General features: G+C 42.6%; 1 protein-coding gene across 8 annotated transcripts in view; it reads left to right on the forward strand.

Moving 5' to 3' along the window:
- Positions 1–25,261, forward strand: part of GULP1 (GULP PTB domain containing engulfment adaptor 1) — a 93,358-nt gene that overhangs the window by 27,215 nt on the left and 40,882 nt on the right. For 7 of the 8 annotated variants that reach the window (XM_033168522.1, XM_033168564.1, XM_033168516.1 and 4 more), the window contains 2 exons: positions 785–846; positions 24,302–24,373. In XM_033168522.1, the coding sequence (XP_033024413.1) occupies positions 785–846; positions 24,302–24,373 (134 nt within the window). The remainder of the gene's footprint in view (positions 1–784; positions 847–24,301; positions 24,374–25,261) is intronic. The other variant, XM_033168537.1, reaches the window with a different exon arrangement.

The following is a 25,261-nucleotide window of genomic DNA, read 5'->3' on the forward strand; positions in this document are numbered from 1 at the left end:
GCTCGTGTGGGGTGTGGCATAACACAAAATGGTCACTACATCTGTTGTGGTTGTTGTTGTTGTTGTTGTTACTGTTTCTGTCTGTCCTTAACTGGCAGGCCCAATGACATGTTAACGACAATTCAAGACACATTAAAATAGATTTAAAAATAGTTTAAACTAACAGGTGCAGGAATAGGGTGGGCCCTGAAAACACCTCTCAGGTGTCAAAGGTCAGAGTAAAGGTGTGTGCCTTTAGCATTTGCCAAAAACTATATAGTGAAGATGCCAGACACACTTCTATGGGGAGGGAATCCCACAAAGGACAGAAAAAGAAACAGGACCACAAAAAGGTTTATGCCTGCAGTCATGTCCCCAGCCCCACTCCTGGACACTTTTATGCAGGCATGTTCAATGTAGGAAAGGCCAAGACAGTGTTAATAGGAACTGATCAGGAAAGCAAGCATTCCTTCAAGTACTGTAGTTTTTGTTGTTGTTTTTACACCCTTAGACCTTTTGCAGATGCCATAGAGATACTGGTGGGTACATTCTTTGACCACTCGAAAAGCCCTGCATCAATACATGGCTACATCAGTTCCTTTGCGAGCCCTCCGTCCTTTGTGGCAATGCAAGCAGTTCTTAACTGATTGCTACACACACACACACACGGTACTGCTATTGTGACAATGTTTTTGCTATTAGGGATTAGATTAAGAATGGTGTGTTGCCTGCCCAGAAAGAACACAAGCAAGAAATGCAAAAAGTAAGACTAAATTATGTGGGTTTTTTTCTTTTCCTTTTACAGACAAAACGTGGATGCATACTCCCGAGGCTTTATCGAAGCACTATATTCCCTACAATGTAAAGGTGAGGGGTCTGCTTACTTAACTTTGCTTCTGCCTACGTGACAGCCGGCAATTGCCTAAATTCTGAAGATGCTTTCCATTTGTCTTCATTAAAAATGCCACCTGCTTTATAAGGTTGAAAGTGACTAAGAATTTGGACTGCAACGGAATGCAAAGCTTGGCAAATTATCCTAGGTGTTGTTGCTCATTTTTCAAGCAGTGTCTGGGGCCTGGAGTCTGTGGCATACCATGCCAATGGAAGTGAGGGAAGCCTCTTAGCTAGGTCAGGTTGTTGCTGGGGTGGCACAGAAGCCTTGATTGTGCGTAAAGCAATCTCCAAATTCAGCCAAATTCTGAATTAGACCAGGAGATTTCACCACCATTAACCCCAACAGCTAGAAATTGAATTTTAACATATGCATGCACACATTTAAATTATGAAGCAGCTAAAGGTTTTGGTTTTGGTCTGGTTCTGCCCTAGGTGTTGTTTTCAACCTTAATGCAACTGCACTCTCATGAAGGCAAGGAATGGAGTAGCTTAACTGTACAATATCCCTTGTTGCCAGTAAGGAATTGTTAGTTGCTTATGAGTTACATAATGAAAGAAGTTGTGCAGCACATCCAAAATAGTGGCTGTCTCGTTAGTTGAGTGTTGGTTATGGCTTAACGTTCCGGATAAATCATTTAAACCAAGCAGTTTCCAGCTACACTCAAAGCAGTTGTTGGCTGAATTATCTTGGAGAGGATATCACAGTAAACAAAATATGTGGAAGCCAGAGAATTGCCACCGAGGTTGGCAGTAGCGCAACTCTACAGAAAGATCAAAAGGGAAAAGCATGTTGACTGCAGTCTCTAGTGTGCAGTTACTATGGGTGCCCTGTTGATTTTAGTAGGAATCAAATGCATGTAAATCTGGGGGCTGATTTGCAACTACCGGGAATGCTTATATGATTTACCAGCAGATTTGGAAACTGCCAAGTATTTGTCCAATGTAGTGTGCTGATATTTTTTGTTGTTGTTTGTGCTGTCAGTTTGTAGATAATTAGTTGCAGGCAAAAAAAAAAGGCACTCAAAATTTAGATTGGACTTGAGCAATGTAGTTGCAACTCCTCTGGCGTAGATACTGGACTGTGATGAAGTGGAGATGGGGCTTAAGAACAGCATTAATATGTAATAGGCGTTTGTTGTGGAATTACCAAAATATATTGTTAGAAAACTTAAGCAGGTGCCTCACAAGATGTATCTGTTGTGGGGCAGTATTATCAGCATCCATTTATTACATTCATATACTGCACTTCATCCAAGGATCACAGGGTGGTTAACTGTATTAAAACACACAAAACATGTAGGGTTGTAAACGTAACATGCTCCCTACAAGTTCATAACTAGTTTGTCTAGGTGAGACCTTTCCCTAAATTCCCTAAAAAAAAGCCAATGCAATTCTGGGCTGCATCAATAGGAGTATAGCATCTAGATCATGGGAAGTAATAGTACCACTGTATTCTGCTCTGGTCAGACCTCACCTGGAATACTGTGTCCAGTTCTGGGCACCACAGTTCAAGAAGGATACTGACAAGCTGGAACATGTCCAGAGGAGGGCAACCAAAATGGTCAAAGGCCTGGAAACGATGCCTTATGAGGAACGGCTTAGGGAGCTGGGTATGTTTAGCCTGGAGAAGAGAAGGTTAAGGGGTGATATGATAGCCATGTTCAAATATATAAAAGGATGTCATATAGAGGAGGGAGAAAGGTGGTTTTCTGCTGTTCCAGAGAAGCAGACACGGGGCAATGAATTCAAACTACAAGAAAGAAGATTCCACCTAAACATTAGGAAGAACTTCCTGACAGTAAGAGCTGTTCGACAGTGGAATTTGCTGCCAAGGAGTGTGGTGGAATCTCCTTCTTTGGAGGTCTTTAAGTGGAGGCTTGACAGCCACCTGTCAGGAATGCTTTGATGGTGTTTCCTGCTTGGCAGGGGGTTGGACTGGATGGCCCTTGTGGTCTCTTCCAACTCTATGATTCTATGATAATTGCTAGTTTCATATATGTAAGGAGTATTTCACGTGGAAGAGTATCCAAAAGAATATCCTCAGCTGTTGTTCCTCAAAACAGCACAGCCTCACAATGGCTACATACATCATGTGGTGCTTCTGGCCTGTTTGAGCTGGTACTGGCCTGTGATTTGTAAAGTAGTGCCTTTGCGGATGGATATTCCAAAACCTTTTTTTCGAGTCATTTCCATTAGCCAAACTAGAAGGGATGTGGTAATCCCGTGATTAGGTTCTTCCACAACCTCTGTTATACTAAGTGGCCCCAGGTGGCTGCTTTGAAGAATGTGGATGATGCAGTCTTGTAGAAAGTTTTGAAACCTTACCTCTGTGCTCATTCCCACACATTACATACACACACTGCTCCCAAGGCTGCTATTAGATCTACTGGAGGGAAAAGACATGTACAGATGCTAAGTTCAATGGCCTCTTCTAGAGAGCTCCACTTAACTGACCTTCAGGCCAGCCACTGGGGGCTGATAATTAGTTTTTGTTTTTTGTTTTTTAAAAAAGTTTCTTAATAGAAGATCTATGTCATGTCTAGTTGGGTCTATAGTTGTGGGGTATATTAATCAGTTCTGGAACAAATATATATTTTAAGAGCTGCAAGGGAAATGACGTGAGGCATGAATAGCTCAGAAGCAGCTGGTCGGCTGGCTTTTTTATGCATAGAGAACAAAAGTCAGACATTGTTCCTTTAATCATCATTTCCAAATGCTGTGACGTTTATCACTAAAATCAGTGTTCTATTGAAAACCGTCAACAATCAATGATTGGTTTTAAAATAATATGTTACTCAACTAACAGTAAAGTTCTCTAGAAGTGCTGCATGTTCTCATTTACAAGAAATGAATAATAAATAAATGTTTACTTGTATTTGTCATGGATAAGAACTGCATATACAAGGCAGGACAGCAGGTCTAGAATTTCTAACAGGCTTTTCACATTTATGCATTAGTTCAAATAGTATGCAAACTTTGCCTGGCGTTCTGAAACTATTGTTATGGGTTGTGAAATAAGAGCATTTGCAGTACTTCGGTTAAGGGAAGATACTGAACAAAAAAAAATCTTTTGATTTGTGAGTCAATGTTGAGTTTGGAATTAAATTAGTAGATATATGTTTATGACATTTTAGACCACAGCGCTGTTGAGATGAGCCATACATAAAAACATTATTTTACTCTAAGGAATCTTTCTAAGACTGCTCTCTACTTATCAGATTTTTTTTCTTCAAAAAAAAAAAAAAACCACACATGCACACAGATACCGGCAGCTTATAAAACTCACTGCTCCCCAAACCCCCCAATGGGGATTATTTTCTGCTGCAGCCACAATAAGGTAGCTAAGGGGCAGGTATTCACTTGCTGTAAATTGGCAGAAATCACTTAAGATAAAGTTTGCTATGCTGAGTTTCATGGACTGTGAATTGCAGTGCAGAGAAATATGTCTTACTGCACTATATTGGTTCCGCTGAAGAATTGATGCTTTTGAATTATGATGCTGGAGGAGATTCTTGAGAGTCCCATGGACTGCAAGAAGATCAAACCTATCCATTCTGAAGGAAATCAGCCCTGAGTGCTCACTGGAAGGGCAGATCCTGAAGCTGAGGCTCCAGTACTTTGGCCATCTCATGAGAAGAGAAGACTCCCTGGAAAAGACCCTGATGTTGGGAAAGATGGAGGGCACAAGGAGAAGGGGACGACAGAGGACGAGATGGTTGGACAGTGTTCTCAAAGCTACTAACATACAGCGGGAGGCAGTGGAAGACACGAGTGCCTGGCGTGCTCTGGTCCATGGGGTCACGAAGAGTCGGACACAACTAAACAACAACAACATGGGCACAATCCAGACAATTAAGTGCTGTTGGGCATCTGCTTAACACTCCCATTGAAATCAGCAATGTGTCTGCGATTCTTTTACTTTGCTAAGGCTGCTTTATTAACAGCATTTCATCAGCCTTTCTAATAGCACACTTGTCTTGTAAGTATATTGTACAAAACAGTATGCAAAACAAAGTTGTACATTAGGAATATGATGAAATAACATTCCAACACAATAAAAGTCATATGCAAAAGTTCCTGAGCCTGGAACTCAGGCAGGACTCCCAGGCACCTTGCTCCCTTTCCCATCGTAGTACAGTAGTTTGCAAGCTTGGGGAACTGCGGACTTGATCTCTGCCGCATTGCAGCTCTAGCACTGCTGATGGTCGGAGGGTGGTACTGCCCTGCAGTTTCCAGCCCAGCCCAACAAGAATGAGGAGATACAAATTATTCTATAATCATAATAATATTGATAATTTATTATTTATTATTTATACCCCGCCCATCTGGCTGGGTTTCCCCAGCAACTCTGGGCTGCTCCCAACAGAATATTAAAAACACGATAAAACATCAAGCATTAAAAACTTCCCTAAGCAGGGCTGCCTTCAGATGTCTTCTAAAAGTCAGATAGTTGTTTATTTCCTCGACATCTGATGGGAGGGCCTTCCACAGGGTGGGCGCCACTACTGAGAAGGCCCTCTGCCTGGTTGCCTGTAAACTCACTTCTCGCAGCGAAGGAACTGCCAGAAGGCCCTCGGAGCTGGACCTCAGTCCACGTTGATTGATGGGGGTGGAGACTTCAGGTATATCGGGCCGAGGCCGTTTAGGGCTTTCAAGGTCAGCACCAACACTTTGAATTGTGCTTGGAAACCTCCTGGCAGCCAATGTAGGTCTCTCAGGACTGGTGCTATGTGATCTTGGCGGCCACTCCCAGTCACCAGTCTAGCTGCCATATTCTGGATTTGTTGTACTTTCCGGGTCGCTTTCAAAGGTAGCCCCACGTAGAGCACATTACAGTAGTCCAAGCAGGAGATAACGAGAGCATGTACCACTCTGACAAGACAGTCTGCAAGCAGGTAGGGTCTCAGCCTGCATACCAGTTAGAGCTAGTAGACAGCTGCCCTGGACACAGATTTGACCTGCGTCTCCATGGACAGCTGTGGCCAGACCCCTCCCTCGTCAAATGTGGACCTGTGGTAATCTTGCCCTCCTGCAGGTGATCTAATCCCAGGGACTTATGGAATGCGATGGATTTCTGAATGCTCAGTGTGGTTCCAGGTGACAGGGCTAGGTGTTCTGTCGAGGTCAGGATAACATTGAGATGAAGTGGGCCATCAGTGGAGAACCACCCCTTTACAAGGGAACTTTGGTCATTGAAACATGTTGCATTGGTCTTGGAAACCTGATCACAAGGGTGACTGAACCCAAGTAAGACAAAGGCCCCAATCCATGTACAGTGAACTGGGCACACCTGGTTGGCAGCCCTCTCTTGACTGTAATTTGTTTTCATGAACTTTAATACCACATTTTAAATTGTCATTGTAACCCACCCTGGGATCTCAAGATGAAGGGCGGGTAAGAAATCTAATAAATAAATATGTATAGGGAATGTTGTACATGCCTATAGGAAGCAGCAGTCAATGATAAACACGGAACAGAGCCAGTCTTTACAGTTGAAATAGATTTTGACTTGGTTGCTTATCTTGAACATAACCAGTGCTGTGAAGTCTGAGTGTTGGTGCAATCAATTCAGATTTCTGAAGCCTTAAATGTACACAAATGTCCTTACCATCTAGAAAACAGATTTGCCTATAAGATAACATAAATTTATTTTGTGTAGCACATAACACAGTTCCAAACATACTTGCCATGTTGTTATATTTGTACCATATGGGAGAAAGATTGTCACCTTCCAGCCTGAATTTCTATACTCCATTTTTGCATACAGATTTTGGTACACAGCAATAACTAGTGCATGAAGTGAGAGATGTACTGTACCTCTGAACGGTTAGATTATATTCATTTTATGGGGCTTACTCCCAGATGGCTATGCATATGATAGTTCTCTAAACAAATAAACCTAGTTGAGATTCCTGCCTTGCAACAGTACAATTCTATGATTCAACGATAACATCTCACAAACATTTTCTGTGATAAGAATAGGGCAGTTGCTATTTAGGACTATAAACCTTTGACAGGATGTGTTTGATGATTTTAGTAGAATAAGCTGAGTAGAAAGTTCAGTCCTGAAACAATGAATAGAAATTCTGAAGTGAAATTCCTTTCAGTGGATACTAGGGATTCGAACAAGATGCTACATACAGCAAGGAAAAGCTAGACAGTGATCAGTGTTACATAAATTTAGAAAATTGCCGTTTCTTGAAAGTTTTTACTGTGCTGCTTTGCAGGCCCTTTGAACCTGGCTGTGCTCTAACTACAGTAAAGCTAATAGCCATTAATTGTCGTTGGAGATGGGTCAAGCCTCCAGTGAGCTTATTAGGTATTACCCATTAAATTATTGCCACTTCATGAATCTTGCCTGAGGTCTGAAGTCACATTTAAGCTGGGCTTTCCACCCTTTTATGTTCTCGTCAGATTTCATGAATCTCTTTGCTCACTGGAGACTTAACAGAGTGGTGTGCTTGAATGGAGAAGACTTAAAATGAAGGGGAAACATTGCGTAGCTTACATGGGACATAAGGAAATTTCACCAGCGCTCCTATTTGTGGCATTGTAACAGAATGCTTGAGGGAGGGGAGAACAAAATTGAAGATATGATCCAACCTTTGTGTAAGCCCAAAGCATTTTCAAGGTAATACATTCAGTAATAGATGCCTTCATTTTCCTTGCTTTCCCCTCCTACATTAGCCATAGTGTGTGTTTGTGTCCTGGCATGCACAGTGAATGTGTACTGAGCTAGTGGAGAGTCCTTGAGGTTGAGGGCAAAAGAGGTGGGTCTTAGAGCTGGCTTTCGTTGAGATACCTTCATTGTAGGGGGTTGAACTAGATGACTCTCAGGGTCCCTTCCAAACCTGCAATTGCAGGACCCGGTGGTTTTTCAGGCTGCTTTCCCTGTTTAAAGGCACCTTCTCAGATTGTAGGTACACAGGAGGACTGAAATTCTTTTCTTCTGCCTAACCAGGCAGAGTGCCTTCATGGTAGTGGTGCCCGCCCTGTGGAACGCCCTCCATCAGATGCCAGGGAAATAAAACAACTATCTGACTTTTAGAACACATCTGAAGGCAGCCCTGTTTAGGGAAGTTTTTAATGGTTGATGTTTTATCGTGTTTTTAATATTCTGTTGGGAGCCACCCAACAGGGTATAAATAAATAACTGGAATTGTTTGCTCTGAAGGAGATGTGCTCTGGTGTTTTTTTTTGGGGGGGGGGGCATAAAGCCAATTTGGCAACATTCAATTCATTCCCAAGCTCTAGAGATTGTACTTTCATGGCTAGTTGTGGAGCCCTTAAAATCATTGAGGTGAAATAGCCTGAATAATCCAACTTGCAGGGGGTGGGGGGTTCAGGATACAAATCCAGTTGTTCATACTGTTCTCTCCATATAATAGCCTACTAAAACATGGTAGCTTTCTGATGTTTAAGACTCAACTTCAATCAGCCTGGCTTTGTTAGCAGGGTCTGATGGGAGCTGTAGTTCAAAACATCTGGTGAGCAGCAAGTTGGGGAAGGCTGCCCTAAAATACTAAGACAGGTAAGCAGGTACATATCGGCTACATAAATCGGGTCCTCCCTCAAAGAGGGCACGTGTTGCAGTGCGACCTGGCAACCAAACCCTGTGTTGTGGGTGGGAATATCTGGACAAGCCACAACACCCTATTGGTAGGTCCCTCGATGCTGGCAGCAGTCTGACCAATGGGACGCAAGAGAAAGGACATTGAGGGACCTATTTAAGCCCATGCATGTGTCCCTGAGCTTCCTCTTGGGGCTATTGCATCGGAATACCCACCCACCTCTCCCTATATTTAGGGCTTGCGCTTCAACTTGCTATGCCGTCGTGTGTCGCCTGTCGTTGGGACGGGCACGGCAGGAATTTTTCCCACTTGGCTGATTGGCTGTTGCCACTTGGGTTTCGGCTGCCGCGTAGCAAATCGTCACAACTTGTAAGTTTGTGGATAGGCTCTGGTTTGAGTGATAGGGGTGGCAGAAAGGTCTGGCCATCCCTATGAGAAAGGTATTCCAGTAAAGGAATCCAGGGACTCAATGGTTTGGTCAACCCTGAGAGGGGTTGTGCCCGTGCCCGAGTCCAGGGGACATCAGACTGGCAGACTGGCGGGGTCCCACTTTCCGCTGTCCCTGGTGTTCACCTTTGGCTGACCTACGATAGAGTCAGCGCTGCCTGCAACGGTGCAGGGAGCTAGTTGAACCAGAGCCCATGCAACCACTCACTTGATTGTAATCGATAAAGTTGTGGCCTAAATTTGATTGTAATCGATAAAGTTGTGGCCTAAATTTTGCCAAAAACCAAACCAAATATCTGAGTCATGTGTGAATTTATTTAGGGGGTGGTTAAAAGGTCTAAACACACAACTAACATGATGGTGAAGTATGTCTATTTCACATCCTTATTTGTGAACATTTTCAACTTTATCAAATGCTACACAGTTAGAAAACCCTGCAGAAAGTTGATTTGACAGCTAAGTGTTGAGGTTATGTTAAAGGAAAATATTTCCATCTCTCGGGTTTACAGGAAAATCAATAAGCTAAAAGTGTGAGATAACACAGCTGTTCTGAATAATGGCACGGTAGACAGATTACTAAGAGATTTGCCAGTAATGGTAATTGAGCTGGAAGCGGGAACAATAAGGTGACCTCTGGCTGAGAAATGAGGAGAGTTAAGCATCAAATGAGATCTAAGCAAATTGGAAGTGTTGCTTGATAGAAAGACACAAAGGTGCTATGTGACTAATTTGTGATAAGGGGTGCTTTTAAATATAGGTCATGGTGTGTCCCTCAGCCAAAGGCAATGAGGTCAGTTTGGGACACAAGTGAAGAACTGGGAAGTACAGAAATCAATGCATGCAAGTTAGGGGACCAGCAGTGAGGGATGGCCCAGTAAGGAACTGAATCGTGTTAATGTAATTGATATTCCAAAATGAAAAGACAGAAATCTGCAGGTTCCTTTCCTGCAGATTAAATAGGGAGAATGTCCTGCAGTCCCATGTTATGTTACTGGCTCATTCATACAATGCTTATGGTAAATTAGCTTTTCGGTAATTGCACAAAACACATAGCCATAGGCACTGAGGAAGAGTCTTATCAGTGCAATGCCATAATGTATCTTTTAACATTTTATGAGCCAACATTTTTTTGCTGTCATTCATACACACACACACACACACACACACACGCACAGTTTGGTAGAGGGCTCCTATTTCCCACACATTTCAAGTTTGTTTAAGAGCTGAATCTCATAAAATCTGGGAACTGGCTTCACAAATAAGAGGAGTTTTGAAAACTATTATTCGTGGGGAACGAGGATTACTTTTTTAAAAAAAATTAAATGAAAGTCAGAATGCTAATTAATAAATGGTCTTTTCAAATACTTGGATTTAAGAAGCCAGATTGCATAATATAATCATACTAGTTCACACTGTCAGTGAGATGTGAAAGAAACAGAATTGTAACAGCGTGACGTGGTGTTAATTAAGGTGGCTTGTGCAGGGAAACAGTAGCACTCACAGATGGAGATTCACTGTGCAGCTGAAAACAACCTTCTGAGGGTGCCCTAAAATAATCCAAAAGGAACTTAAGATTCCATAATTGTTTCTTTGGTGGCTAGTCTATCAGAGAGCCAAATATTATTTATTATAGAGTTTATTACTGTACAATATTGGTATGCATGGAATCAGACCAACTTTATTGCCTTAAAAAGAGGCACACTTAAATGTCTGCAGAACGATATTTTAAAAATCACAGTCAGCTCGCAAGACTGGTGATAAAAGCACTGCTAAACTTCATTATGAGAACCGGTGAAGTCTATGACGGATTAATGGCAAAGTTGCATGAACTGGGGGCATGCAAGGATTCAGGCACTGTGAGAATTGCTTGCTGAATCAGGCCTATGGACCTTCCAACAGAAGGTAATCAGATTCTCTGGGAAGCTCACATGGTTGGCAGAGCTGTTCCCTGCTCTTGCTTGTTCTCAGCATCTGAGAATGTATTAATTAGCCGAAGGCCATGCTGCTTCCCCCTGTGCCTGGGGCTGCCTGGGTGCAAGGCTTCAGCATTTTCTGAATTTGGGGTCTTGAGAATAACTGGCAGGAACTGAGTATTGCCCAGTGGAGATCTGACTTATATCACCCCTTCTGTGTGGCAAAGTGCATTTTTTGGTCTGAGTAACCTTGCCTGCTGCTGCTCGCTTCAACACATTCCCACTGTCTAACTTCACCTGCTATTACTCCTTACACCAGGGGTCAGCAAACTTTTTCAGGAGGGGGCTGGGCCACTGTCCTTCAGACCTTGTGGGGGGGGCGGACCCACCCTCTCCCGAAAGCACCCCCAAAAGACCCCCTTCCTGAAAGGAGCCCCCCAGCCGCCACTCACGCCGATGCCACCTCATCTTCGGCAGCGTTGTCATCCTCTGCCTTGGCCAGGGGTCTGTGGGGCACAGAGCCCATGCCGCTGGCCTGGGTGGCGGAGGCAGCCTCACCACCGCCACTTCCTCCTGCTCGGCTCTTGATCATACACAACCGCCTCAGTGAGAAGGAAGGGGCGTCGCCCAGAGGCGTCCGCAGCTTCGGATTGGCTGCAGGAGCCAACCTGAAGCCACACCAGCATCATGGAAGTCAGTCCCCACGCAGCGAGGCCTCCACACCGCGCCGGTTTAGCATGGGGACTGATTAACAACCCTGGTGGGCCGCATCTGGCCCGCGGGCCTTAGTATGCCGACCCCTGCCTTACACTTTGCCACCCCACAGGGTCACTGACTTGATAGGACACGTCGTGTCCCCTATCTCACAGCCCCAGTGTTTGCCTGAGGAGGACTCTGAAGATGAATCTCTTATTGTCTTCAGAGGCTGAACAACCCACCCCCCACTGGCAGCCTCTCCTGTTTCACAACCAGGAGAAATACTTAAAGGAAATACTTGAATGCGGTTTTAATATTATCGTCAATAAAATGCACTGCAGTGTACAGGAAGTGTATTGTGTTGTTTCTGTAAAAAAGGATGAGTAAAGCAGGTAATTATAAAATACCTTCTTCAAACATTAGTTTGCCTTTAAATCCTTAACACCTCTTTAGGCAGACAAGTTGCTCCATGCTTGGGGAGGATCATTTAAATATATTGCCTCAAATGGAGGGGGGATTCAAGTGTATCACCATGGCTTTGGTGCTGCTTAAATCGCATTGAAGGTGAGGGAATGAAACAGTCTATTTATGCACTGGATTGCAGCCCTTATTCCCAGTCACCATCTAAAGATTGAAACAGTGACTTGAAAAGCATTCCTAATGACTTGTTAAGAAGCACTCAAATGCCATTGTCATAAATTTCTATTCAAACGTAGGTACTCTTTCTTGTCAAACGACACCAGTATCCTTATTTTAGAAGAAAACATATCTTATAAGCTGCAAAAAGAAAAGTCAGCAGTTGTATGGGGGGGGGGACCCTTCATTATTTTCTTCCTGAAGAAAACCAGAGTAGCTTGGTAGATGGGACATGGTTTTTATCTGAAGCTTCACTGAGTTTTGTACATTTGGTTTCAATTTATTGTGCCAGGGCTCGGTTATGTGGTTCCTCCATGCTATTGATTTGAAATAGCCATTGTGATTAGGCTAGTCAAGGATATGTTTATTGGCTGGGCTTAAAAAAGGAAATGAATCACAGTTATTTGTGCACAAAGAAATAGAACACAATTAATGTTCCCAGAGGCAGTAAGCTATTTGTGGTCCTTCCAAGCTTCCTTTCCCCTCTGCTTTGATTATATATTATCCACTTGCTTTGACAAAATTCTCTTTTGAAATTCTATGAGTTAGACTCATTAGCACTTGTCTGCATGAGCCATTGACACACAGTATGGGGAACATCCAGACTAACATAATTTGAACTGTGGAGCTTCAGTGGAAGTACAATTGCTGGGGTTTGTTCATACCCAAAACAATATTTTTCCGAGATTTGACTCGAGGGAAAGTTGTTCTGTAAGTTTGAGCCTGACCTCGGCTGTATACTTTATTGGCTGGAATTAGGTTGTTGACATCATGAGTGTGCCCACTATGAATGTGTTTAAAAAGCAACAACATGAAGATAAAAAACAGCCATAAAGCTGGATAAACATGCAAACGGGTACATTGAAAAACCTGGGGAAGCAGCCTAAAGAATAGAAGGAGGTGGAAAACAGACAACTCAAGCCAGGGTTCATTTAGCTGATAAGTACATCTGTCAAAAGCTGTACATATGTTAAGGAAGGCAAGGTTCACTGCAGGTACAGCAACGAGTTCTCTTTTCTAAGGGACTTCTCTGCACACACCTTGAGACTGTGTAAAGGCAAACTGCGGGTGCCTTTGTGCCATTTCCCCTTTGAAATTGCAAATGCAGCCGCAGGAATATGAAACTGATTTACAAAAGATCTTAACTTCCTGTCAGTCAGGCCTTATGAAGTGTTTATTATTGTCCTTTTAGGATATATAAGGCAGACATGGTACTGATGAGTGTTGAAGTGTGTTTATTAACAAAATCGAAAATTCTTTCCAGTAGCACCTTAGAGACCAACTGAGTTTGTTCTTGGTATGAGCTTTCGTGTGCATGCACACTTCTTCAGATACACTGAAACAGAAGTCACCAGACCCTTAAATATAGTGAGGGAGTGGGGAGGGGTATTGCTCAGAAGGGTGGTAGGAATGGGTGATCAGCTGATAGGTGTGGAAAACCTGTTGACGACTCTTAACGGCTGTGTTTATTAAATTATAGCTTTCAAATATTTCTTGCCAGAACCTGTTTCAATGTTTTGTTTTCTTTACTTTGCATTTCATAGATGCATAATACTGAAGAGTGCAACCCAAAATGTAACGAGTTTCCATTCACAGTTGTTTTTCTGTTAGATGTTGTGCATTGATGGGAGAACTTTATTATGACATTCAAGTTTAATATCTGCATAGGGAAGTTTATATATTGCAACATATAATGAAGTTTCTCCAACGGTGCCATCAGTTCTTCTGACTAGGAAAATCAGAACAGTCCCTTTCAACTGGACAGATCCTAAAAGCCTTTCACCATGTGGAAAAGATCTGCTGGACAGCTACTGGAGGGTACACTGGTAGAAAAGAAGTACAGTGGTACCTCTGGTTAAGAACTTAATTCGTTCTGGAGGTCCGTTCTTAACCTGAAACTGTTCTTAACCTGAGGTACCACTTTAGCTAAAGGGGCCTCGTGCTGCCGCCGCAAGATTTCTGTTCTCCTCCTGAAGCAAAGTTCTTAACCTGAGGTACTATTTCTGGGTTAGCGGAGTCTGTAACCTGAATTGTCTGTAACCTGAAGCGTCTGTAACCCGAGTTACCAGTGTAAGGCTTTCCCATGACTATCACTGCAACATTGTAGGCACAATAATGAGCTTGTTCCTGTGTTTGGTCAGATTCATCTTGGGCCTTGTACCACTTGCAACCAATCTACTGTCCTTCATTGAAGTGGCGACCTGGAAGTGATCGTGTCAAGAGCACTCCCTTTAGCGCTACACTGTAGCAAGACCAGGGCTTGGACAAGCACACAAACCATGTTGGTTGGGGAAATCCCTCAGAGTAGTCAGAAATCCTTTATATGCCATCTTAATAGGTGCCCCTGGGACACGGGTGGTGCTGTGGTTTAAATCACTGTGCCACTTGGACTTGCTGATCAGAAGGTCGGTGGTTTGAAGCCCCATGACGTGGTGAGCTCCTATTGTTCGGTCCCAGTTCCTGCCAAACTAGCAGTTTGAAAGCACGCCAGTGCAAGTAGATAAACAGGTACCGCTCTGGCGGGAAGGTAAACGGCGTTTCCATGCGCTGCTCTGGCTTCACCAGAAGCGGCTTAGTCATGCTGGCCACATGGCCCGGAAAAACTGTCTGCCAAAGTGGACAAATGCCGGCTCCCTCGGCCTGTCAAGCAAGATGAGCGCCGCAACCCCAGAGTCGTCTGCAACTGGACTTAACTGTCAGGGGTCCCTTTACCTTTACCTAATAGGTGCCCCAACCCTGCAGGGTGATTTATGATCAGGTCAGACCTCGCGTGATTTATCCATGATAATGGATTCATCATAAGCCCCACTGCTAAAACATTTCTGTCCTCCTGCTCTCTTGCATCATTAAGATCCAGGGCAGGTCTTGCAATATGGGTTGGGCACTTGATGTACCGAATAAGCACAGTAGAAGCAGCATTGGTATGGATATTGAAGTCCCCAAAACAAGAGTGGAGTTCTTCAACACCACCGCCAAGACCACCTCAGCCAGGAAGACTGTTGGCCAGCATGTTGGTTGGTATACTGAGGTCTCCTCCCCCCATATGCTCCAGTACCGCTGCCCCCAATTTGTGTTGGGGGAACCCATAGGGGAGGGGAGGGAGATTGCTCCATCTGGCAAGCTGCCAGGGTTGCACATAGAATGATTAGAAAAGCATGACATTGAAATCCACCCTAAGAGCTTTAGACCCTAAACCACCACTTACTGAAAGAATGTCACCTGTTCCACTGACCTCCCAGAGCTTTCTGATCTGAAGGAGACATGCTGGTGGTAGTCTCCATGCCTAACGAGATGTGTATTGCCCATGGGCTTTCTTTGTGGTGGTGACTTACTTTGGAACAATCTTCCCTCTGAGCTGCACCTCAGCACGATATTGGCATTGTATTTCTTTGGCGAGTGAAGATGCATCTCTTTCCCCAGACTTTTGGGGCATGCTAATGTGGGTACCCCTCATCCATCTCGGCTGCAGTTGCAGCTCAGCAAATAGTTCTGATACAGCAGCCTTTCCACTTCGCATCATCCTCCCACTTCCTTTCCCTTGTGTGCCTTTGTAAGAACAATATTGGTGCTTGTATCTTAGTTTTTAATTGAAGTGAGCTGCTTTGGGAGATGACAATGGACTGAAAAGAGGGACCGAATCAATAAATGGCTCTCTGACTATTTACCTTCACTTGTTATAAATAAGTTATAGAACAGCTTGGGACTCTTTGCCTAAGCAAAATTCCCCTGGCTTCTCAATCTTTGGCGCTGTCATTCTGTGCTTGATTTCAACCTTGTTGCTCCTCTGCCAGTAACTGACTCATTTTCTTCTTCTTCTTCTAAGAGCATTTCTGCCTATCACTTCCCACTCTTTCATGACATTGGCCAACAGGTATACAGTACTCAATCTTGACATCTTGACTTCTTCAGATAACCTTATCTTATCCATGGCATAGTTGTACCCATTATTAACCATAACTCTGCAATCCATTCCAGGTGCCCAGTGTTGTCCTGAGCTTTCATCCTGGGAATACTCATGCCCAAGTGATGGTCAGATGGTTTTGTGGTCTGGAGGGGCAAAGCAGTCATTGTTTTCTCAGCCCTGCTCACCTCACAGAGTGTTTGTTGTGGGGGAGGAAGGGAAAGGAGAATGTGAGCCGCTTTGAGACTCCTTCGGGTAGTGATAAAGTGGGATATCAAATCCAAACTCTTCTTCTTCTTCTCTGAGACTTGGTTTGGTTTATAGGAACCCAACTCCTAGGGGCCAAGGGGCCCTTTGCCTCCCCCTAAAATATTTGAGCCCCCCCCCCAAAAAAGTTGATAGGCATTGCTATTCAAATGGCAATGATTGATTAATGGGGCAGGACTTACCTGCCCTCCCCCCTAATAATAATAATAATAATAATAATAATAATAATAATATTTTATTCAAGTTGACATCCCTGGTTTGGTTTAAGCATGTCTTCTATACAGGGTCAAAATATACAGTAAACATTTTTGCCTATTACTAAGGTTCATATTCTGCTTTTCTGGTTGTTGTTTTTTAATCTGAAGCTGTTTCCCACCCCACCCCTAGCATGCACTTCAAATGGTTCTTTGATTCTGTTTCCTTGTTTGGTTTCCAAGAACCAGTCAATTCCCGCCCCCCCTTTCCAACTTGCATTAGCTTAGTGTTGCAGGATCAGAGATGCTTTGCTTTCATTCAGTCATAAATCAACTTTCTTCCTAACTTCAGTGATGAAAAAGAGAGCCTGTTTATCAATCTTTGGCAGCAGGCTTTCTGTGTAAAATTCAAACTGCCTTCTTATCTGCTTTATGGAGTCAGAAGATACTTTTATTCCAGACCCAATGGCCCTCTTGCATTTCTTGGCTTTTTGACCCAACAGTTTACATGGTTACAGAGAGAAGAAATTGTATTAATATATCATCTGGTAACTAATGATAATACTTCATATGTCTGATTAGGTGGCTCTAGTTTGCAAAACGATATACTGCAACAGTTTTGCTATTTTTAAGGTATCACAGGACTGTTTTGTTTTTTTTACTTCTGTCATGTGTACACATACCACAAAATTATTAGCATTCAGTGTTTCAAAGGCTTTAAAAGTCATTGTAAAACTTGATGAATAATTTTGTGAGATGGGGATAAAGAAGCATTAGTAGCAAATCCTACACTGCTCTCTACTGGAAGAGAAGGATTTACATGCAGTTCTTATATGACCTAAATCTGTGGCTGAGTTATCCAAAAACCATTCCCAAGCTTTATACTGGGTTAAAAAAAAAATTAAACGAAACATTGTCTAATCTGTTTCAAGTAATTCTTCAGTTAATGGTGGAGCAGAACAAAAGCTAAACATCCCTATGAATAGTCACGTTTTCTGGGCCCAACATCTGTTCTAGAAATAATGCAGGAAAACATGTTATGGGTTGCAGAGCTGATGCATCAGTAAGTTTTGCAAAAGTATTCGTTTGTCACATTTGTATGCAAAAGAACCTGCCTAGACTTCACCTTTTCAGAGCCGTATGAATTGCAGTGAAAATTGTCTCATGTTTTCCTTTCGAAAACGAGTTCAAGTAATTGTTGTTGTTGTTGTTCAGTCGTTCAGTCGTGTCCGACTCTTCGTTACCCCATGGACCAGAGCACGCCAGGCACGCCTATCCTCCACTGCCTCCCGCAGTTTGGCCAAACTCATGCCAGTCGCTTCGAGAACACTGTCCAACCATCTCATCCTCTGTCGTCCCCTTCTCCTTGTGCCCTCCATCTTTCCCAGCATCAGGGACTTTTCTAGGGAGTCTTCTCTTCTCATGAGGTGGCCAAAGTACTGGAGCCTCAACTTCAGGATCTGTCCTTCTAGTGAGCACTCAGGGCTGATTTCTTTGAGAATGGATAGGTTTGATCTTCTTGCAGTCCATGGGACTCTCAAGAGTCTCCTCCAGCACCATAATTCAAAAGCATCAATTCTTCGGCAATCAGCCTTCTTGATGGTCCAGCTCTCACTTCCGTACATTACTACTGGGAAAACCATAGCTTTAACTATACGGACCTTTGTCGGCAAGGTGATGTCTTTGCTTTTTAAGATGCTGTCTAGGTTTGTCATTGCTTTTCTCCCAAGAAGCATGCGTCTTCTAATTTCGTGACTGCTGTCACCATCTGCAGTGATCATGGAACCCAAGAAAGTGAAATCTCTCACTGCCTCCATTTCTTCCCCTTCTATTTGCCAGGAGGTGATGGGACCAGTGGCCATGATCTTAGTTTTTTTGATGTTGAGCTTCAGACCATATTTTGCGCTCTCCTCTTTCACCCTCATTAAAAGGTTCTTTAATTCCTCCTCACTTTCTGCCATCAAGGTAGTATCATCAGCGTATCTGAGGTTGTTGATATTTTTTTCGGCAATCTTAATTCCTGTTTGGGATTCATCCAGTCCAGCCTTTCGCATGATGAATTCTGCATATAAGTTAAATAAGCAGGGAGAAAATATACAGCCTTGTCGTACTCCTTTCCCAATTTTGAACCAATCAGTTGTTCCATATCCAGTTCTAACTGTAGCTTCTTGTCCCACATAGAGATTTCTCAGGAGACAAATGAGGTGATCCGGCACTCGCATTTCTTTAAGAACTTGCCATAGTTTGCTGTGGTCGACACAGTCAAATGCTTTGGCATAGTCAATGAAGCAGAAGTAGATGTTTTTCTGGAACTCTCTAGCTTTCTCCATAATCCAGCGCATGTTTGCAATTTGGTCTCTGGTTCCTCTGCCCCTTCGAAATCCAGCTTGCACTTCTGGGAGTTCTCGGTCCACATACTGCTTAAGCCTGCCTTGTAGAATTTTAAGCATAACCTTGCTAGCGTGTGAAATGAGTGCAATTGTGCGGTTCAAGTAATACAATTTGTCAATTGTGTATCCCAGTTTCAAGAAAGCCGAGGGTGGGAGGGAAGGTCAGAAATAGCACAATGGAGTGCGACACATTTGTGCTGTGATTTTACAACTCATTGAAATAGCAGAGCAGTACATAGGCTCAGCCACCTGGATCCCTCTACAGATACAGTGGTACCTCGGTTTTTGAGCATCTTGGAAGCTGAACGTTTCACAACCCGAATGCCAAAAACCTGGAAGTTCGAACGTGCCTCAGAAGTTGAATGGCTTCCACTGCGATTTTCTTCTTTTTTCTCCATTGACTTTGCTGACCGCCCTTTCTGCCTCAGTTGTCAAACGTTTTGGAAGTCAAAACAGTCTTCCGGAACAGATTACGTTCAACAGATTACGTTCAACAACCTAGGTACCACTGTATCTTAAATGAGAACTGCCAGAGCACTAAGAACATTTATTTTATTTATTTATTTATTTATTTATTTATTTACTGCCCTATATGAAAATAAAAACCACAAAAGATATAATCAAAATAAAAACAACAACCCAATAACCCCCCCCCCCAAAACCCACATTTTAAAAGGGTATAGGGTGTCAATCAAATCAACCAAAATTCTGGTGAAAGAGGAACGTTTCTTCCTGGTGCCTAACAGTGTATAATGAAGGTGCCAAGCGAACTTCCCTGGGGAGAGCATTCCACAGATGGGAAGCCACTGCAGAGAAGGCCTGTTCTTGTGTTGCCACCCTCCGGACCTCTGGAGGAGGAGGCACACAAAGGAGGGCCTCAGAAGATGATCTCACGGCCTGGGTAGGTTGTTCATATGGAAAGAAGCATATGCAATTGAGGTATTGCAGTCCTCAATTCTTGCATTCGGCTTCGGTATGCTAGTGTGTGCAGAGATGGGAGCATACCTGTCAGCTTCACCCCTAATATTGATGGACACGTCCAGTTGGGCATGTGGGCTGATGCAGATACACTCGTTCCTCTACACCAGCAGTGAGAAACCTGCACCCCACAGCCAAATTTGGTTCACAAGGCCATTTTTCATGAACCATGCCTACATGTGATATAACAAAATCGAAAATTCTTTCTAGTAGCACCTTAGAGACCAACTGAGTTTGTTCCTGGTATGAGCTTTCGTGTGCATGCACACTTCTTCAGATACCATGCACACGAAAGCTCATACCATGCACACGAAAGCTCATACCAGGAACAAACTCAGTTGGTCTCTAAGGTGCTACTAGAAAGAATTTTCGATTTTGTTTTGACTATGGCAGACCAACACGGCTACCCACCTGTAACTACATGTGATATAATATGTGATGTTAAGGGTGGAACAGGTAGCGATGTGTCTAGATTGGCTGCCCACATAGCAGAAAGCAGGATTGAACTCTGTACCCAGTAGCTGATGGGTGGGGAGTACAATCCCGCTTGGTCACACAATCTCTTCCCATCCCTGCGGGTCAGTCAACAGGTGTCAGTCAATTTGATATCAGATTATTTTCCTGCCCAGCTGTCAGAGTTTGCCGACAGGGGTGGGAGGAGATAAAGGTCAGGCCCATCAGGGCAAAAAGTTTCCTCACCCTTCCTCATTTTTGTTTACATAGGATGAACACCTGAAGAAGTTTCAAGTCTACCAAAAAAAAAAAAAAAACCCCACCCCATCACCTCTGGTTTCTTAAAATCGATTAACACATATTGTCCATTTCACAGTTCCTCTTTAGAGTTCAGAGCAGTTGTCTCCCAATATTGGGTCTTGATCACTACCGGAACGGCAGTAGTTCCCAAGTGCTCGTATACATAATTTCAGAAATAGCCTGGAACATTATCCCTGCATTCCAGGAAGCGGGTGAAGCAAACATGAAGATTGAATGAGGGAAGAAGAAAAATAATTAAATGCACACAGGGAAGAAACGGAACACACAACTCTAATAACGCTAAACAACTGGTGCACTTATTTTCGCATTAAGTGTAGTTGATGAAGTTAGTCCAATTTGCTTTTGGCTAAAAATTACCAATAGACTTCTCTCTAGAGTGTGGGATGGGGGGAGGAATCTAATGGAACTATTACTATACCAAACTGATGTGTTTTTAATGCATTTGGAAGGGGTGGGGGAATCAGAGAACATAAGTGTTTTTGAAATTATGAGGAAATGGCTAAATAAAGTTACTATGAATCTGAATCTGTTATATAGCAACAACATTTTTAAAAATAGCCAATTGGCCTTACTAGTATAGAAATTATGTTTGAGATTATATGTGACACATGCAATACCTCTTTTATTTTTATTTACTAAATGCTCCGTTTAGCTGCGATTCCACACATTTGTTTGTGTGCACAAGCTTGTAAAATCCACAGCAGTGGAGTTTTGTGTGCTATTCTGTGTTAAAAGGTAAAATTTGTCCATGAGATCTGGTGCTTCACAAAAATAATTGTGATTAGTTCGTTCAGCTTCTACAAATGTTGAAATAGCCTGTGGCACACTGTTTCTGATTAAATAAATGAATGCCACATTTCTTATTTTATTTCTTCAAGATACATTCATCACCTTAATTTTCTTTATAATTCAAAGTTTTCAAAGGCAATTATCCAGCAACTGGGTGGAAAGGTGTTGGTAGTATTTAAAATAAATATGTTATATTTAATTCTTTTCTGGGGAATGTAGATTCTTTAGAAATAAATGAAAACCTTGTGTCAGTGCTCAGGTTACTTTGCTGAAAGTGTTTTTATTATGGAAACTGACGGAAACACTGGTTTTCATATCTGTACTACTTAAAGTAAACCAATGCACAATATGAAAACACATGGCTCATACTTCAGAGTAAAAGTTGTGCATTTCTTCTGGGAACCCTGGGTTTAGTGAGGGATGCTGTAGAGAGGAAACACCTTTTTTTAAAGTTTGCAGTGGTCTTAGTCTATTGTAGTTACATTAACCACCACATTGTACATTTGCTTGCATGAAGCTTCTGTGTTAACTGAGCACAGAAATGTGGTTCTTGTTTCTCAGAATAGGCTTAAGGACCAAAGTGAAAAGAGCAGTTAAGTCTATTGATAACTCAGTGTTAGTTGTGCAAATATGACAGACAATCACCGGTTTGAGCCGATGGTGCTTTTCCAAGAACATAAAAGTTCACGGAAGAGGTTTCAATCTACTGGAGACCTCCATAAACAGAAGCAGGGATAATCCTGGAACTGATTTTTGGGCCAATAGGGATTGAAAGGGGAAGAAGGAAATAGATCCCCCACCCCACCTTCAATTTGCAGGAGCTGAGATCCAAGTCTTGATCCATTCCTTGCTTGCCACCTCAATTGGATTGCCATCATCCCTCTTGTATCATCTGGGCTATGATACCACCCTTGAACCCCTGAGGCAAAGGCTTTGGGATGTTTCACATAGCGACCTGCGATCTCAATCTCATGTGATCTGTGGCCTGGTAGCAGCAGGAATCCAACATGGGTACAACGTTCAGATATCCTCATATCTTAGGAACCTGTCTGTACCAACCTACCGGCGTTTATTTACCAAAGCCAGACTAAATGTAATTCCTACGGAAGTGCTAAATGGTATTTTTTGGATGAAAGGTCTAATAATATTACACTGGCCGTGGGAAAGTTTCTTTCGGAAGTCAAAAGAAACAATGATCATCAAGCTCGAGACAAAACAAAATGACCGCCTCAGTTCCTCTCTCTTTTGAGGTTGGCTGTCTTATCTGTATTCTGTTCTGGAATTGTTTTATGGGTCTTTGGGCTATAATAAAGATGATGGTGATGATGATGATGATGATGATGATGATGATGATGATGATTAGGGATTCAAGGGGGAAATGTAGGTGTTAACATGTGAGCAGAGGACTTGCTTGAGGCCTCAGAAAGTTATTCCAAATAGTTTAGAGAAACAGTTAGATAGCATTGGCCCTTCTGCAGTGATATTATTGGTGTTGAAAGGGGATCGTGTTCACTGGAGCTGCAACATTATTACTCGTGTGTGAAACTATCGTGAGATCAGGCTACCCACCCATGACCTATGGATTAAGGCAATTGTGCATGTTCATCCTTCCCTCATTCGTCTGGTATAAGACAAATTTGTCTGGTGTAAAAGCAGAGTGGCGCTGTGGTCTAAACCACTGAGCCTCTTGGGCTTCCTGATTAGAAGGTCAGCGGTTTGAATCCCCGTGACGGAGTGAGCTCCCATTGCTCTGTCTCAGCTCCTGCCAACCTAGCAGCTTGAAAGCATGCCAGTGCAAGTAGATAAATAGGTACTGCTGCAGTGGGAAGGCAAACAGTGTTTCCGTGCACTCTGGTTTCCATCACGGTGTCCCGTTATGCCAGAAGCAGTTTAGTCATGCTGTCCACATGACCCAGAAAGCTGTCTGTGGACAAATGCCAGCTCCCTTGGCCTGAAAGCAAGATGAGCGCCGCAACCCCAGAGTCGCCTTTGACAGGACTTAACCATCCAAGGGTCCTTTACCTTTTTTATATACAAGTAACAATATGATTAAGCAAGGTGTTATGGTTGCTACTGAAGTCTTCATTTTCCACTCCACAGTGAATGTACCATTGAGAGCTTTTGGGGTTTCACCTTGATACTGAGCATTTGTGCCAGTATATATGTCAGCAATGCTGGCACAACATTGTGAATTATGCTAATGTGTTGGCCCTACGCTCCATGCTGGCACAGCATGTTTTAAGACGGGTCCATTAGTTTTGTGGCTTTGCTCAAGCTGCCAATGTTGGAAAGAGACCAAACTTAAAGCACACTCTTGATTTTTTAAAAATAAATAAATAAATATTTAACCTAATATAATGACATGGCATTTGTTGCTGTTACATTCATTGCTAAAAGTCATGCCAACTCCAAGGTAGTGAGGATTACAAGAAGAGAAACACTGCCTTTTTAACTATGAAAATAAGGATTATGCAATAGCATGTAGAAATCTGTAAAATGAAGCAAAAAATATTTTAATGTAAGTTAAAAACTTTTAGCAAAAGTGGAAATATGTTTGTGTGTCTTTATACATACATATTCCCCAGAGATAAAAATAGTTTGCAGGTACAATTCTGGCTAGTTATTTCTTTTTTCTTTTCTTTTCTTTTCTTTTCTTTTCTTTTCTTTCTTTCTTTCTTTCTTTCTTTCTTTCTTTCTTTCTTTTTTGGCCAATTATTTTTATTGATTTTCCATAATTTTAAACAAATTGTCACCAAATTAATACAAAATCCATAAATTAATACAAATTCAATACAGTTATTTCAAAGGCATTTTTTTTAAAAAAGAGGTAACAAGTATCCACTACTTTTCTCACAAATCACAATGTTTTTAGTTTCTTGGCAGCACAGAAGTGGAGCAACCTAAAGGCACAGAAGTCGTGAGAGATGCTGTTAGAAAACTTAAGGTAGGAAACTCTTTTTAAGTTTACTAGATACAGTTAGAAGCAATGCCTGATCTGTTCTAAACATATGTGTTGCATTCCTTCTATGTTTATCCACCCTCTGCTAGAAAATCTCAAAACACCAATATACTCTTCCTTCAGTGTACAGTTGTACCTTGGATCCTGAATGCCTTGCAAGTCGAACGTTTTGGCTCCCAAACGCCACAAACCCAGAAGTGGGTGTTTTAATCTGTGATATTTTAATGTATTTTAATATTTGTTGGAAGCTGCCCAGAGTGGCTGGGGAGACCCGGCCAGATGGGCGGGGTACAAATAAATTATTATTATTATTATTATTATTATTATTATTATTATTATTATTCCAGTTTGCAAACAATCTTTGGAACGCGAACATCCGACCCTACTTCTGCAGCTCCCGATTGGCTGCAGGAGATTCCTGCAGCCAATCGGAAGCCGCGCCTTGGTTTCAGAACGTTTTGAAAGTCGAACTGACTTCCGGAATGGATTCCATTCAACTTCCGAGGTACCACTATATATTGTGTGGAGCCTTGCTACAACAATTCATATTTCCTTTTTTCACAAGTTGTGGCCCCCTTCCATACATTAAACTAATCTCCTGTTAAAGGTTCATCACTAGTACCTTTTGTTCCAGACCTTCACTCCAGTATCCCGTGTTTCTTCTTGTTTTCCTTCTCTACTCCAATTGTGGGGTTTCCTTCCTCCGAATTTATATTGTCCTCTCATTGGGCACAGCTTCAAGGGTTCCACCCTCTTATCTCTGTTTCCCCAAACATCTCACTCTGCAGGCTGGCTGGAATGCATCTTAACAATTCCTCTCCTCTCCATTATCCTGTTTCTCTCAGCTTTCCTTTTTCTGATTCCTCCGCGGTT

Source organism: Lacerta agilis, chromosome 1 (genome assembly GCF_009819535.1).
Source record: "Lacerta agilis isolate rLacAgi1 chromosome 1, rLacAgi1.pri, whole genome shotgun sequence".
NCBI classification, from domain to species: Eukaryota; Metazoa; Chordata; class Lepidosauria; order Squamata; family Lacertidae; genus Lacerta; species Lacerta agilis.